Source organism: Aphis gossypii, chromosome X (genome assembly GCF_020184175.1).
Source record: "Aphis gossypii isolate Hap1 chromosome X, ASM2018417v2, whole genome shotgun sequence".
NCBI lineage: Eukaryota > Metazoa > Arthropoda > Insecta > Hemiptera > Aphididae > Aphis > Aphis gossypii.
This window is the reverse complement of record NC_065533.1, coordinates 40,905,706-40,924,038: the sequence shown is the minus strand read 5'-3', so window position 1 is coordinate 40,924,038 and position 18,333 is coordinate 40,905,706. Positions and strand designations below refer to the sequence as shown.

Here is an 18,333-nt window from a genome sequence, read left to right as displayed (position 1 = left end):
ATTTGGTTTTTGTAATATAAATATATGTAATGCTTACAAATTAAAATAATAAAATTTGAATAAAAATGAAAATACTTAAACAAGATTTATATAATAAAATAAAATCATACCTATTGTGTTACACAATTTGTGTATTGATGTGATAGGTACAAAAAAATTTGAAAAAAATTCTACTTTTTACTACTGATTTTCAAAAACACCCCCCAAATTTTTTTTAAGCTCACGTCCCTGAAATATAAGATTTGACAAAACTTAAGTATCTATATATTTAATAATACGAAATTTTTGATATTACTCTACGATTTTACGTAGGTATATAGATGTATTTGAAACTATAAGATTCAGAAACTGCAATATATAGGTAGGTATACTTAATACATGCAGGTATTAATGTAATACTGGTATGCATGCTGCATTTTAAGATTATTTACTATTAGAGATTATACATGCTAATAATGGGAATTCTTCAAAATTTTGCAGCACTATCTACTGTAGATGATGAGTATAACTGCAATGACGCCGGTGCCATCTAAAATACCTAGGACAAATTTATATAAATAGTAGTACCTATATATATATATCTATTATCTATCCCAAAGGTTATTAACTCCCTTTTTATTACTAATTTTAAGCAAATTTTCGAGTCTCTCGAAACATGGTGGTAGGAAGCTTAGTTTTTACCAATTTCAAATCTTGAGATGTCTACATCTTACTGACTTAAATTATAGTCATATATATTGTTACATTTGTTACATTATATAGTCATCAATCATCATGAAGTTGAACTATGTAGGATCGGCGCGCACCACTATAGGCAGCTTAGGTATGATTTTTTAGTCCTCTTTGTTTTCTATATTATTATTAGATTGTCTGTTGGTATCGGCTGAGAGATTTTTCTATTCTGAAAGATATACGCCTAATAATGTACACGGCGATGATACATAAAATGGGTATTTTGTGTTAAAAATAATTCTGTTAATTTGACTATATTTTTTACTATTTATCAACAATAATGGCCATCATGATCATATAGAATTGAATCGTAGTAAAATATATGTGCGTAGTACAATGTAGGTATATATTATGTAAGTTTTTACGCGGTTTACTGTATAATAATTATTTGAGTATAAGTGTAATAGTCAACTGCGGTATAACGGCTATATTATTAAAAAAAAATCATCTATTGCATAAAAAACTCACGTCGACTTGTACATAAAAAAATTATACTATTTCTTTTTGAAATATTTGCGATGACCACCTGAAATTTTGTTTTATTCTTTGCAGGTGGTTGCCTACAACACTATAGATCTGTCGATTAGCGGTCGCTCGTACAATACACACACATACACAACACCTCGTGCACACCGCATACTTGTTGCGTGTCGGTTGCATCATCGTATAATAACAATATATAGGACGTGTATGCGTATAGTTGGCCGGAAGAAACGTCGTCGGCGTCGACTGCCGCGGTGACTGTTACGACGACGACGACGACGACGACGTCGGGCATCGGCGGCGGCGGCGGCTTACCAACGGGCCAATGAGAAAGTGGCTGGCGGTCGATAAGAGGCGGGAACGGTGGCGGTACGCCATTGGCGGGGCGCCGCGGACGGCCACCGCCGCCGCGTGCCGCCGCGTGTGCTGCACACGCATTTCGGACACCGTGACGCGCGGCCCTCTGCAGCTGCTGAACGGCCGTGCGTGCATTTACTGTCTTCACAGCCGCGACCCGTCCGCTCGCTTCGCCGGCACTCTTCACGCGCTTCACCGTCGCCAGATAATTCCGTCGCCACCGCTCGCCGGCCACCGCACGTCCGTTTCACGGCCTCCTCCGCCGCCGCCGCCGGACAGCATGAGCAACGGCAAGACCACCACGCCGCCGGCCACCACGGCCAACAACGCGGCGGCAGCCGCAGCAGCAGCGGCTGCGGCGGCCGCGGCCGCCATGCTGTTGCACCAACACAACCAGTCGCCGTCGCTGAACCACCATCACGCCGCCGCCGCTGCCGCCGCGGCCGCTGCATATCACCAGCAGCAGCAGCAGCAGCAGCAGCAGCAGCACCAACAGCACCAACAGCACTTGCAGCATCAGTTGCATCAGCATCACCGTGCTCAACACGAACAACAGATGCACCATCATCATCAACAACAGCAGCAGCAGCAGCAGCATCAGCAGCAGCAGCATCAGCAGCAGCAACAACAGCAACAGCATCAGCAGCAACAGCAACAGCAGCAACAGCTGCCGACGACCGTGGCGGCAGCCGTTCAGGAGGCCGTGGCTGTCGCGCAACACATCAAGCGGCCCATGAACGCGTTCATGGTGTGGTCCAGGGGACAGCGGCGCAAGATGGCCCAGGAAAACCCGAAGATGCACAACTCCGAGATCAGCAAGCGTCTGGGCGCCGAGTGGAAGCTCCTGACCGAACCGCAGAAACGGCCGTTCATCGACGAGGCCAAACGTTTGAGGTGACTATATTATATTTTATTTAAAGTATATATTTTTTTTGTAGTATTATAATATATAGTGTGGTCTGTGTTATTACCATCGTTATTATCGTCGTTGTTTTTTTTTTATGGCGACGACCTCCCCGACAGAGTAAAAAAATTTCATACTAAAAGCGTAATATTAACTCATATAATATTAGGGAAGGTCTTTATCGAAAATCTCGAGTCTGACGATTTTTCTCTCTCGCGTGCATTAGAATAACGTATATAATATTATATTCTATATAGGTATGTTGTTTTGTTTGATGATGAATAAGTACATAATAAAGCGATTAACGTATTTATTTGTAGTTCGTTTGTTTGTGCTATATTCAACGGTGGGTTATAATAAAAAGTAAAAAATTATAATGAAATACATAATATATATAAATTAAATTATATTACATAGCCTATTATACCTATACGCGTAACGCCGATGCTTTGTATAGGGCAAACAAACTTTATGAAGATTGTATAATACGTAATAAACTTAAAATTCATACATTTTATTAAATATAGATACATTTATTGAATTTTTTTATAGCTATTAATCATGGATAATGATTGCATTTTTGATTTTTGATTTCGTTATAAAATTGTATTTATTTTGACATCGATATTTCGTCATCTTAATCTTTTTTTATTCTGCAATGAATGTTTGTTTTTTAAAATTTATGAATTTTTTTTGTATACTTTGATCATAGTTATTCCAACGCATACGCGCGATTTTTGTTATATTGTAATATATTTTATGTATATGTTTTATAAGACATGCACTACAGTTGGTTCACTAAACGAAAAAATAAAAAGTACGCAGCTCATGAACTTTTAATCCTAATAATGTAACACTTACCTACCGTTTATTTTATTTTTATTTTTTTAAATTATATATTTTATTTTTTCGATATATTATCTCAGCTATTTCTATACCGGGACGATTTCGATCATGAACTGCAGATTGCAAGATTTTTCCGTGATTTTATACGTCGGGACTAAAACAATTAAAAATATAGTTCATAAAAAAATATAGTTTGTATAATTGCTGTAATAAATAGATATACCTATAGAGTACCTATATTATAATATTATTATATTGTAATTGTAATGGACGAGGCACGGCACGGAGTCTTTGATTACTTAAAGACTGCAAGTCGCGCGGAAATAAAGTTTTTCTAACTGATATTGTGTATATTATAGGTACTTGGGTATTTTATCTATGAATGTGTGTAAACATGATATTTTTACTACTACTATAGTACTACCTATGAACGCATATAAAAAAGTTAATTCGTATCTCGTTGTCGCCACAGTTGTTGAACAAAATGTTACGATTGGTATTAGTCTTTGGACCATAATTATGTATGCATAATATAATAGTGTAAAGCATATTATGTTGTGTGCGTGTATAGATGACATTATAACGCGAGTTCATTTTATTCTCTTCGAATCACGAGAAAATCTTACGTATATAAAATAATATATATATATATTAATAATAATATTCGTTTATTAATATTCCGTTTATTTCAATCCAACTAGTTAGTGTATGGTAATTAAAACTATACGATGATATAGAAAGAGAGAGAGAGAGTACACGTAGGTACTGCGATTTTGTGTTAATTATAAAGCAGTTTTCGGTGAATTCGACATCACGTGACGTGAATCTTACACTCGTATTCCGTATTTCAAATGAGAAATACAAAAAGTCCACGGTGACTTATTTTTATTTTTTTTACTAGGTAGGTAATTATTATTATTTCTGATATTAGTATAACATTAAATTGGTAGTCTTTTTAATAAATTCGCAACTCGGTTAAACTATACCCCACGAGAGATATAATAATTATATCATTAACGTCTATGTATATAATTATTACTTATTGTATTAGTAGAGATGTCATCGAATGAGTCATTTTTGTTTGAAAGAGCTACCGCAGAGTTTATTATGTCGTGCAATATAATGCTGTTTGTTTTTTTTGTTCACATCTAAGAGTTTTTATATAATTGACGGTATGGTCTATCCGTTTTCGTTGTAATAGTGAAATACGATATACGTTGAATAAATATATTGATAATTTATCTATAAAAAGTAATTATACTATATTATTAATTTTATACAAAATTATGACTCATTGAACCTATTAGATGTAAGAGCATACCATTTTTTTTTTTTTTTTTGAAACAAAAGTTAAAACAAATGAAAAATATTATAGATATAAGTTATGATAACAATAGACTATTACAACTTGATAGCCGCTTACTACAGGACATCATCATTGAAGATAAATGTTCTATACCCATACAACGAGCACAATTTTATCACAACTGATAAAAATACTTGAATCATGATTTAATTTTCGTTCAAAAAATTTATTTTTCTAATTTATTCTGTAATCTAATAAAATACCATCATATCTTAATCAGTTGTAATATCCGGTAATTATTGCTCTGTATAATAGGCTACTGATTTCAACGTTTTGATTAAAACAAGATATGTTGTTGTCTGAGACATTTTATATACTTAAGTATAGTAGCCAATTATTAAAAAATTAAATTTTATATTAGAGTATATAGAGATAATATTTATAACTCAAAATTTATACTTCACTGATGGAAAACTGCAAAAACGTTGACGTAAAGTTTTTGACTTTTTGACATTGAAAATGTTGATAGTTTTAGGTTTCAGATTTTGGATTAATTTGGGCGTTAAAACAAAAAAATCATTTTGATTATTTTTAGGGGTTTTACGAGTTGTGGTTTATTCGAGTGCAAGGCTCCTACAAGCAACAGATGAATAATTTTGAATAACTCTGTTTATTGTATGATGATATAATATAATATGCTATACGGTATCATAAGGAGTTGATTTATCGGATTAGTATTAGTAAATAATTTATGTATTTATTCATATTTTGAATTTTAAATGTAGTAGGTATCCCAATAATGATCTTCAACCAATCGTTTAAATAAAAAAAATAAAATGAATAGCAGCTGTTAATAATCATATCATAAATCGAGTTTATAACATTTTTTTACTACAAAAGACTGAATTGACACACACATACACCGCGTCGCTAAGTCTATATAATAATAATTTACGATTTTTTTATCGTATTATGCGTATACATATACTTATATAGATAACGTGACGAGAGGAGTATATATGAGATAGGTATGTTATTTGCTTGTACGCCGCAGCTCAGGTACGCGTTCGAATATATAGAATATAGTGTTATATACGTCGGTGTGTCTTATTCGTATATACACATATATAATATATAATATGGTACTTATGTGATATATATGAATATGGTGTATGGTGTGTATAGAATAATGTACATATTTCGTCCCAGATGACTGTTATTATTGTTGTGCGCTGACATCAAAGTTTACGAAACGTCGTGTGTGTGTTTTTGATTGATTTTCGGTTACGGACTATTTGAAATCATTAGGAATAATCGGCGGCGGCAATGGTGTATAAATACATACAGGTGTGTGTGTGTATCGTACGAACGTGTTTTATATGTGCCGAGAGATAGTATATAGATAGAGGTAGACGGAGGCAGAAGAAGAAGAAAAATTAAATAAATGAATAAAAGCGATTTATCACAATTACCGAACTATTGTACCGCGACCGCGATCGGTTCTATCGTTTCGACCGAGTCCGTTGGCCGTAGAAGGTACCGTTGTTGTATATGTTCACACACACACAGGTACAAGTGAATTGTGAGTACACGTCATTATGTTATTATTTTTTATTGTGTGCACACGATTGTCGCGAGAAGGGTTTTTTTAAACTCATTATTATTATTTTGTTTTGTTTTGTTTTCATCCGCATCGACCATCATATGACATTCTGTGCTGCGAAGGTACGATTATGTGTACGATCGTGGTAGGTATATCATAATAATATTATCTATATGGTATACGACGTATATGGTCGTGTCATACAAAAATTAGCTGTGGCGTAATTGTTGTTAAATTTCGTCAATCATATAATCATACAAATTAATATTATGTATATAATAATATGTCCATATAGAGAACTTTTGACTTCTTTCGCGATCGCGTCTTCACATAATTCTCATGTTTATTTATTTTTTAAATTTAATTAGAAATATAGGTACAGTTTATAATCTGTAAATCTGTTTATAAAAAGCATACGAGCTTAGTGAGCGTTTGTAATTTATAAATGAATACAGAAGTTAAGTACCCAATAACAATAAGAGTTTTGATGTGGTTTATTTTTAAATTGTTATACTAGGTTAATTTTTAAACATTCAAAATTTGATGAAACATTTTTGGCTCTGATGGCAAAGTATGGTCCTTGAGGATCAGGTTTAAAATCATACTTACAATCTGTTCAAACACATTTATTTCGCCATACATTCGAATAGACCCGAGTTAATTACTCAATTATATAGCGGCTTTACCTGACAATATAGATTTTAGACCACTTTGGTAGTTTCCAGGAGAGATGTGGGTGACCTCCAATATTTATCATGTATAGTAGTAATATATGTGTTTGCAAACAATGAGTGGACTTGCTTTGCACACGTTATCAAGAAAGCTTATATTTACACGTAGAGACTAATAGTGTGCGAGCTAGAGAGAGATGGAGAGTAAGGCGCAGACAGATGTCGCGATGAACGTGTGTAAAAAAGGATGTGCGATCGGTGTTACAATTTATTTATATAACACGCTTTAAACAATTTATCTAAATTAAAAGAAAAATACATTTTTCGTAGTTTTATAGAGTTTGAACTTTCTTCAACTCATATTTATGAGAAAAAAAGATAAGAGTATAATATTTACAAGTTTAATTATGATAAATTCATTATATGAACATACTTTTTTTGCATAATTAACTGTAGTACTATTATAATACTACTATATTCTGGTTCGTTCGGTCTGGATGTCGTGCAGTTTCGTTGTCCGTCCGCGCAGCGGATGTAGGAAATATGTTTGTACACTTTTATTTAAATAACGATGCTTCGTAAAATACGGCGTTATGAAAATGTATTGTTAGAGTTGAAACGAATGATAAACAGTTATTATTATTCGTATTATTTTCATATTTTATTTCTTCGCTCAGACAAAGTGCGTGCGACGTTACTTTATATGGATATATTCGTAAATTAATTTATTTTGACGCTTTGTTATCTCTGTCCAAGGTTGTAGGATCATTAAATAACCAATAATTTGTAATAATTTGTGTAGAATAAAATACAATTATTTATTTATTAGCTTTCAGTACAATAATACAACAGTTATTTATTATTTATCTATATAACGTCCTTTACGGACATTATACCACTCGCGTATATTATACTTAACAATTAAAATCTTCGATTTACAAATGATGGTTTATTATAATAATTCGATTTGTGCTAGACCCTCCCTTCGGAAACACCGATTTTTAAAATCAACATAAATCTATAAACTACGCTATACAAATCGGAACTTTTATATTTTACAGTTCGTTAATCATATACCTACTAATATGTGTATGATAAATTATACTTCTCAATCATATACGATAAATACAAATTAAATTAGAAATTTATAGAGATATATCTAATATATTTATATATTATTATTTTTTACGTGGGAAAGTGTCAGAACAGTTCATTTCATAGGTGGTTTTCTTATAATTTATCGTTTTATGTTTTAACAATTTAGATATAGTTCTTATGTATACATAAAAATAAGTAGGTATACAAAATACGAATGTACATAATTCTAATGCTCGTCAAATTAACGCGATTTAATTTCAACGCAAAACAAAAAAATAAAATTGAAAATAATATATTATGCTCAATTTATCACGGAGATTTGACGGTTTTACTTTAAAATTACATCTTATTATGTCAGACAATTGTGATACACTTAGTGAATATAATTAATATCGGTCATTATTTTGGACACAAAATAAAAAAATTCCGGTACATATTCATGTATTGTAGTTATAAGTTATAAGTAACTTGACAATCGACGAAATGCTTCTAAGTATTGCACACAATTTAAAGTTTTATAAATAGTATATAGACCTATACCTATATAAATATGGCGAATGATGTTTTATATTATATATTCCAGTCATTCCACACATTGTCTACACTTTGTAACAATTTTTAATTAATTTTTTTTTTTTGAGCTTATATGGAACAGCTTTTTTACAATTATACAAAGAATTTATAAATAGGTACGTGACAATATAATATGTTTAATAGCATAATATACTTATCTTAGTATTAAATAGGAACCGTTTACAGTGTTAAAATATAGTGATTTTAATCTGCTTAAGATTTATCATAGAAAACTATCATACTTACCTATTTATTGAATTAACTGAAGTATAATTTAATATTATAAATATTTATTTAATTAATATTTATTATTAATTTTATAATAAACGTTTCTGATACATGAGTGTTGTTTGAGGAACGTTTAAGAGAATTAGTGTAATTAATTCAGAACATATAATTATTGACTTAATTTTTATTCTCATCGCGGCAATATTATACACATTCCCAAAAATAATTTTTACACGTTATGAATAAATATTATTAAAAATTAAAAATATTAACAAAGAATTATTTTACTTCCTTGAACAAATATGTGCTCATAAGGTCTTTATGTTTTAAATAATTTTGTGTACTTTGATAAAACGAAAAAACTAAATTAAATAAATTTAATATTTATCAAACAAATAAATAGATAATAATGGGTTTTAAATGTTTCAATACATCTATAGTACCTATATGTATTATGTAAAATGGATACTGCTGAGCGATTATAAATTAAATATTGATTATTTCCTGTTTGATTTTTTAAATATGATAATGCAATTATAATCGTATTAAGTATGATTGTAAAGCCAATAAATTAATTAAATGTTTCTTTAATAATCATTATGATAAAATAAAAATATATGATAATAAATGATAAGTTAATTAGCATGTCATCGGAATTTACTAATTTATAGACAAATATTATAATATAGTACCTATAGGCACTTAAGATTATTGAAAAACGATTATTATTATTTTAACATAACTGTTTGTAAATTCTTTCAACGGTTGTCTTTTCAAATAATCATTAATTTAACTATTAATGGTTATTATTTGATTAAGTACAGAAATTCGAATATTAATGAAATAAATTAAATGACTTCTTATCATGTATACTGTACATGCAAATTGCAATTAGATTAGGGTTCTCAAGTGTGGAAAATTTCGTTAAGTGGTGACAACTGCAGTTAAGTGTACGTATTTTGCAGTACGAGTAAAAATAATAAATTAAAAATACTTTTTTTTTATAAGCCAATATTGAGGCCAATATCTATATAATGGCAAACGGGAGTGGTCACTTATTGTGATTGGGTAAATAGTGGGTGATCAATGGTCACTGGAGGTCACAGTGTTTTTGCGTTGGCATTTAGCCTGTAGCATTATAGGCACTATAAAAAAATGTTGGTGGTTTGAGACCTGGTCGACTTATTGAAACTGTTTCCTGCTCTGTTATATTAATGCTATGATATTCAAAGAATTGTGTTAAATGCAAAAAGGTATTTGACAAAATTCTTTTCAACCCTATCTAAAAACAATCAACTTGAACTTATGAATCCGAATCGGATCAAGGAACAAGAGGAGATATACATTTGTTTATTTTTATTATTTTATAATTTATTTAAACATGCGTGGTTCTAAAACATTTAAGATGATACTATTCAGCCATTTATTAACATTATAAGATCATATGAACTATTGTCGATATAGGTTATCATGATTACGCGTATACCCTGGAAAACTGGAAAATATAACAATTAAATTATTTATTTATGTATCTCTCAAAGTTTCTAATACTAAACATCATATATCTATATTATATATTTATTTAATATTATGAAATATGGGTTAATGAAACAATAATAATAATGTTTGATAAGTAATTTATTGTCATCTAAAATAAATACAAAATATCATAAATAATAATATTATTATTTACTATTATACTGTTATAACAGAATTAATTAAATTTCATTTCATGGAGTATAATAATTGTTTTTTTCAAAAGAATATTATACTAAATTTATTATTTAGACTACTTAATAATAAGTCCTGTCGTTTTTAAGAATAATCATTGAGTAATTGGATATTTTATTGAATATATGTGTAAAAATTTGAATTAATACCTAATATTTATTTATTTTTGTATAAAACAAAAAAAAAATCGACGTATATACCAGCATTTAAAATTTATTATATTTTTAAAGATAGTTGTATTTATGTTATATTACATTTTAATTGTTATTATTATTTGCCAAGTTCAATTCATATTTGTCAAAAAAAATCGCACATTTTATATAATTACTTATAATATTAGTTATAATGTTTTGAAAATTGCTGGGTGTTAGTAGGTATATAGAAAATAATTATTTTGTGTTAGTGGTACGAAGTTTCATAGCTTGACAATTGTTTATAGCTTTCGTAATTTTAAATTGCAATAAATAACTAAAAATCGCTTAATTATAATATTTTGAAAATAATTATTTCGTGTTTAGATATTTCTTATAACATACATAATGAACATAAAAATATATATACACAAACCCCATTTATGTAAAAATTGTGAAATTGATATTCATTGTTCCTCTTAAAATTTAAAACTACATCATTTTTATTGTTAGATACTTACATCGTATTTCGTGTATTTTTATTTTCCTTTAATGTATTTTTAATGAATCCGTATCTACAGTCTAGTTTTGTATTGCAATTTGCGTTTAGTAGTATTAGGTTGGATGGTTAAGTATTGTTGTTGAATTTTTACTACAATATCTGGCTGTTAATCGGTTTCAGTTTCGATTGTATTTAATCAAATGTATGGAATTATGGAATAATAGAAAAACAAAAAAAAATAGTTTTGTCTAGACATCTATAATGATAAAATAATGGTGTAGGTAACCTTTTTATGTATAAGTACCTATTGTAGTAATGTTTTCCTATTTTTTATAATATGCTCGTACAATGTCATTAACTATTTATAAACACGTAAATATATTTTGTCTATTACTAAAATGGTTTCAGATGCAGCGGATAGCTTTTAATAATAAAAGAAAAATATACAAAAAATAAATAATAAACAATTTTAAATTTGATTTTTATTGACTTTTGACGAACTTAGTTGCATTAAGTTTTCAAAGGGAACATTTTTTAACAATATAAAGCAAATTAAAATTAAAAATGTTTTAAATGCCTTTATCAATTTAGCCAAAATATTTTGAAAATGAAGTGTTTAGAAAATAAATAATATTGGTACCTAATGATTATTATTTGTTAAAAATATTAAGTATCTAATATCTATGTAATATAGTATACAATATATACAGTTAGATTATTTTTTTCTTGTTGAATAAATTATTACTGATTGACAACATTTTTGCTAAAAGTAAGTGCAGCAAAAATATTCTCATATTTCGTTATTTTTTTCTTTCTTATTATGACTCGATTATTAAAAAAATTTGACACTCCAGAGCACGTACCTACGAGGTACAAATCGCTATTAGAAACCAAAGAAATTTAAAGATTTCATCGTTCATTTTTATATATATTAGAGTTGTGAAAAGATATATAAAATAATAATAATAAAAATACACATCATAATAATACCAATGCATTGATCGTTCCGCTTAGATGTAAAAGGCTCTTTGGGGTAATGATATATCACCCGGATACCCGCCCCTTTCCACCGTTAATACACCATCGATGAAGTTTGTTATCGTTTTGATCGAGGCAAACCACAGGGGTTGTTGCGCTTATTTGTACTCGAATGTTGTTTCACCCGCACGTGTTCGCAGATCTCAATAATGCGCTTCACAATTATTAATTATTTCGTTATTTTTTGTTTAAACGTTTCAATATTTGGCCAATTGTATTCATTCGATAAATTGTTTGAAAAATCCTTGAATTCGTTGTAATATATTATACTTTGAAACTATTTTTTAATCAATTCTTATACAAACATTTAAAAATTTTAACATTCAAAATTTAAAAATTAATTTCTTAAGAGCTTGGAAATGTAAAATAAGTAGAAAAAAAATAAGATGAAAATAAGTTTTCAAGTAACTAAACTTCTCAACGAATTCAATTATGTTTTCAGAAGTTATATCTGATAACTTGGCTAGTCGGTAAAATTTGTATAAGATATAGTTTTTCTTTGTTAGAAAACAGTTAGGATCGAATCACTTTAAGCATTTTTATTAAATAACTATTTAATTTTAATCTGTTACCATTTTTATGTCAAAATAAATTGATATATTATAAAGAAACAATGAAAAATGTACCTATTGATTATAGATTATGTTTATGATGAACGCTGTAAGCATATAAGTTCGTTTGTGATCGTAACTGACTAACATCACCAAAAGATGTACTAATTTAATGTGTTTAATTTTGTAAATAAAAATAGGTAACATAAATATTATATCTATAGTATTATAACTACTAATAATATTAGTCTGAAACTTATAAAATTTCGTGAATTAACATGCGTAAATTGAAAGATATTTTCCAAAATAACTATGATATCAAAGTTTGATAACATTTTTTCCTTTCTATTTTCGTGAAAAAAAAACCAGTCTGAATGGTATCCTTTTAAAAACACACGGTCTAGCGATATCTCGTAACCCTCCTTTTTTGTATTGCCTCGTGAAGTGTTTATACGTTGTATTTGATGTATATACATACATAATACATATAATTCGAAATATTTTCAAGTCAAATTTGTTTTTATTCCCCTCGAGATTCGAGAAACTCGATTGTATGTTTTCCAAAACGACGACGAGATAATAATGCAATAACTCTCTTACCCTACGTCGTATACGGTCTGTATAATCGAGTGTGCAATTTTTACAGGGCGCTGCACATGAAGGAGCATCCGGACTACAAGTACCGTCCTCGGCGCAAGCCAAAGACGATGGTGCAGAAGAAGACCGACACCGGCGGTGGTGGTTCGGCGTCGTCCGGCAAACCCGTTCCGTACTCGGTGCGCGACCTGTTGCCGCAACACGAATCGTCGGCCGCTGGCACCGGCGGCGGATCTATCTCGACTTCGGCCGTCGGATCGATGCCGGAACATCAGTCGTCCGCCGCCGCCGCCGCCGCCGCCGCGGTGGCCGTGGCCAAGTTCCCGCGGGCCTACTTTTCGCCGTACCAACACCACCACTACCCGTCGTCGTTCTACCAGCAGGTGGCCAAGGACCTGTCGACGGTGGGCGGCGGCGGCACCGGAAGCGAAGCGGCCGCCGCGGGCAAGGCCGTCCACGATCTCGCGCTGCACGCGCTCTACGGCAGTTCGCTGTACTCTCGCGCCGTTTCGTTGGCCACCGGATGGCCGATGATGGCCGCGGCTACTTCCGCGGCCGGTGCCAACGGCGGCGGCGGCGGATGTCCGGTCAACTGCGCCGAGTGCGGCCAGCACGCGGAACGTCCGGCGCACGAGTCGCCGCCGCAACCGCCGCAGCCGCCCAGGCCGGCGCACGAGTCGTCCACGTCGTCGTCCACGCCGTCGCCGCCCGCTCAGCTCCCCCCGCCGCCGCTGCTGTCCACCACCGCGGCCGCGGCCGCGGCCGTCATCAAGCGGCCCATCGCGCTGCTCGTCAAGCCGGACCGCGTCGGCGGACAGGCCGGACTGCACGCGCAACACGTCATATGAAAACCGCTGCCGGTTCTACCGGAACCGGCCGTCGGCACAGCCTGCACCGCTGCCGCCATGTCGGCCGCCGTCCAGTGCGGTTGGCCGCAGTGTTCGTCGTCCTCGTCGTCGTCGCCGCCACCGCTGCCCCTGCAGACTACGACGTCGCCACTGGCCACGCCGCCGTGGTGGCTCCAACAGTTGCAGCAGCAGCTGATGATGTGCAGCGGCGGCGGCGGCAGGAACGCGACGACCGCCCGCGGATCGCCTGGACCGCCACCAGCCGCGTCTCCCGCTTCCGCCTCCCAAGACCACCGACCGGATTAGATGTCCGCATCGGTCTCCACTATCGCGGTAAGGCTTACACTACTACGCGTATTATCGTGTGTGTGCAGACGATAAGAAGGAGCGAAGAGAGACCGAGTCGCCGATGGCTTCGTTTTTGTTTTTTGTTTTTTTTTTTTTTTTATGTAAATATTAATAGTTTTATAATAATTTTTAAATACGCATTGATCAGTTGGAGGACGAAAATGTATGTAATAATAAAAAAAATAATTTTTTTGGGGGAAATTCGCAGTTAATACCATCATATTATAATATAATAATATGATGATATGCGTTTCAGTGCAGTGTAGTAGCCGGAATACGTGTCATGAACATGCCCTTAAAACAGCACAATATTTTATTAACGTTTGCATTTTTTTCTATTTCAAACGCCATAATAAGTATTTTCTTTTATAGACTATAAAATGTTTCGTTGTTTTATCAACTAATTATTTATTAGTCCTAGGACTTCTAAACTCTTTATTTTGTTCTTTTTCCGATGACATCACGATTATTCCAGTTAATTTGTTTTATATAATATGGGAATTGGGTTTTATGCTGAATATGGTCACATTTAAAATTATCAAAAATACAATTAACTTATAATAATGATTTAAATAACAGATATAATGATAAAAAAAAAAATAATAATATCTAACCAATACTTTATCTACAATATTTCGAGTCTTATAAATTTTACACATTATTATTATTTATTTATTTATTTGACCACAATATTGTTTTGTTTCCAATTGGAAAATACATTTTACTAACAATATAACATTTTATAAACATAAACTTAAATAAATATTTATAATTTTCTAAAAAAAAAAAACGTAAATAAAGACTTACATTAAGAATTTAAATAAAATAAATCGGTCTGTTAACTTATATCATTCAACTATTAATAACCACTCTTAGCGTGTACGTTAAAAAACGACGTGTTAGACAATTTAACAAAATTGAATAAAGTATTGTAGGTACACTTTTTTTTTTTTTATTAACAGATAGGTATTAGGTATAATATTAAATAAAAATGTGAAATATATATAATAAATATAATTTACGTGTATTGCCTATAATTTTATCCTGATCAATATTTTTTTAAACCGCATTATTTGATTAATATATATCAAAACAAAATTTTTCACATTTCAGTCAATTGCAAATATTTTAAAATTTATGTTTCAAAAAACATAAGTGTGCACTATATTATATTATGATGTTACTAAAAAACTTATTGTTGGATATGTAATTTATGACGATAAAGTAAATCGTGTTATAATATGGTAACTCTAGTAGGTAAATAGTAGATATATTATATTTTTAACAGATAGGGAAACGAATAAAATAATTTGTGGTGTCATTTATAGGGTGAAGGGAACTCTAATAACAAATTATCCGAATAAAACCAGAATCAGTTAAAGCACCCCTACTATTACTTTACCCCGGCTACTTAACTGATTTTTAACACTGCGTATTATATTATGCGTATCTAATTTATATTTTATGAAAAAAAAAAAAATTATGTCCTATTATGTTTGTGTGCACATATAATTTATGAATATAATGCGTTTACTTTACAGATTAGTCCTCGCGATATTTTCAATATTATTATTATTTTACTTTATACATATATTTCTTCATTTGTGGATAATAAATATTAAATCATTATGTGTGTGTAACATACATATTATGTATGTATGTATGTTTAAGAGATAAAGTTAAAAATTTAATTTTGATAAGAATATGTTCTGTTTTTTTTTTGTTTTGTGTAGAATTGAAAATTTCAATAGTATTTATAATGTAAATCAAAAAGTTCTGGTTATATATGTATGGTTATTTGTTATTATTATTTTACTTTCAATATTCTTTATTTTGTATAGTTTATTATTTACGATTAAAATATTCAATCGACAGTGCTCGTTTATTTTAATATATCCTTTAATTTTATTTTGTACTCATTGTACCTACACTATTATACCCGCATTTAAAAGGATTTTCGATCAAATAATGTTTATAATAAAAAGTCGCCCAGAAGTCGTCATTAATCTGCCGGGTAACGATAATTTTGAAAAAGAAAAAGCACCAACACATTTACAATTTATTATTGTTGTATTCTGGTTAGGAACGGTATTATATTGTACTCTGTAAGTAAGTTTCTGATCTCGGCAAACGGTAAATGTATTTTTTTTAAATTACTATTGTGTTCTGTTTATTTTATACCAGTATATAATATTATATAGGCCAAAATATTATTTCAGCGGCAAACTGTAAGATAAAAAGTCAATTCAATTTTCATTATTTCCGAGTTTATTTAAGTGAAAAAAAAATGTCTCATTGTTCGTTCCACAATGCTATACACACCTATTTCTGCGCTGTATATTGAACGAAAACAAATTAAACACATTTCGTAACGGTAAGAATGAAACAATATAAAAGTCCGAGGAACGGGATAAAAGTGGTGCGTATAATAAGAATGAAGACCGTTTCATGATATGCAAATTGTATTACATCATGTATACTCTACGATTTGCATCAGTTAATTAGTAAGTGTTGTATTTTCATTAATTTAAAATACCGCAATAATACTATCATAATAAAGGGGTATATATACTTTATTGAACCACAATCATTTAGATCTGTTAAACTATTTTATAATGTTACAAATGCTGTATAGGTACTATAATCGAAAATAAACTTTATAGTACTGTTTATTAGCAATCGTCTGATAACCGCGTGCAGTCCGTGGTTTATGTATTGAACGACCATGGATTTCATACCAATAATATTAGGTACCTAATATAATATAGTAAACTCAACGTTATAGATTTTTCGAAATTTTAACTTAATATTATCTATTTGAAACGGTCACAATAAAAATCGGCGAAGTAATAAATTTAACCAATAATATACATTCAACGAAACGAGCTAAATATTATATCAGGGCGATGACTCTTGTCCACGTCAAACAGGGATTATCAATAAATTCTACTCTCCTTACCTAAACCAAAAGTGTTTGAGTTGTACTTGGGTTAAAATCGGATAATGTTAAAAATTAAAATTAGTATTCGATTTGATTATTTTATAAAATTGCAACTACTTATTTTAGTTGAAAACTGCAAGTTTGATTGAATTAGTATCGCAATGAAGTTATTATGTCACAACTATTTAGGTTTGAATTAAACGTAAATAGGTTAAATATTTTTATATTACGAGTGTTATTTAGAAATTGTAGCTATTTTTTATTCGCTTTGAAAAAATAACTAATTTTTTTTATTATTATTCATTAACTTTAAAAATTAACAAAAATTTGTTTTTATATGTTATTATTATTTATGTAATAATAATTATATTTAAAGTGTAGTTACTCATTGTATATAGTATTATCAGTTATCACAGATAAACAATGAACTTTAAATATATTAAAAATACAAATTTACTATCTTACGACCCGTTGATTGAGATTATATATTCATATAGTAAATAGATTTTTCTTATAATGGAATTTAATGCTATTTTTTACTTTCTTTGAACCCGATCAAACAATTCAAACATTACATTTATCTGTCTCGAGTGCAATTCGACATTTACCCTTTATACGCATTTGCAATGCGAAATTGGTATTCTTTAATCTGTTGAGTATGGCTATAAACGGTACTATACAATATAATAATTATGGTGTGTGTGTTAATGGAATTTGACGAGATGAATTCTACATGTCTAATAATTGATCAGTTTTATATAATTATATTCAAACTATGATTTTGTGCAATATAGTTTTGTAGTTTGTTTTTCAAGCTTACAAAGTATGTTTATTTTAATTATTAT

The 18,333-nt window shown here is 31.1% G+C and overlaps 1 protein-coding gene across 1 annotated transcript in view; it reads left to right on the top strand.

The window, feature by feature from the left end:
• LOC126551551 (ecdysone-induced protein 74EF-like) overlaps positions 1 to 14,334 on the top strand; it is a 29,152-nt gene extending 14,818 nt beyond the window's left edge. The window contains exons 2-3 of the mRNA XM_050205222.1: positions 1,285 to 2,466; positions 13,401 to 14,334. Of these exons, the coding sequence (XP_050061179.1) occupies positions 1,541 to 2,466; positions 13,401 to 14,199 (1,725 nt within the window). The 5' untranslated portion in view covers positions 1,285 to 1,540 and the 3' untranslated portion in view covers positions 14,200 to 14,334. The remainder of the gene's footprint in view (positions 1 to 1,284; positions 2,467 to 13,400) is intronic.
• Positions 14,335 to 18,333: the final 3,999 nt, after the last annotated feature.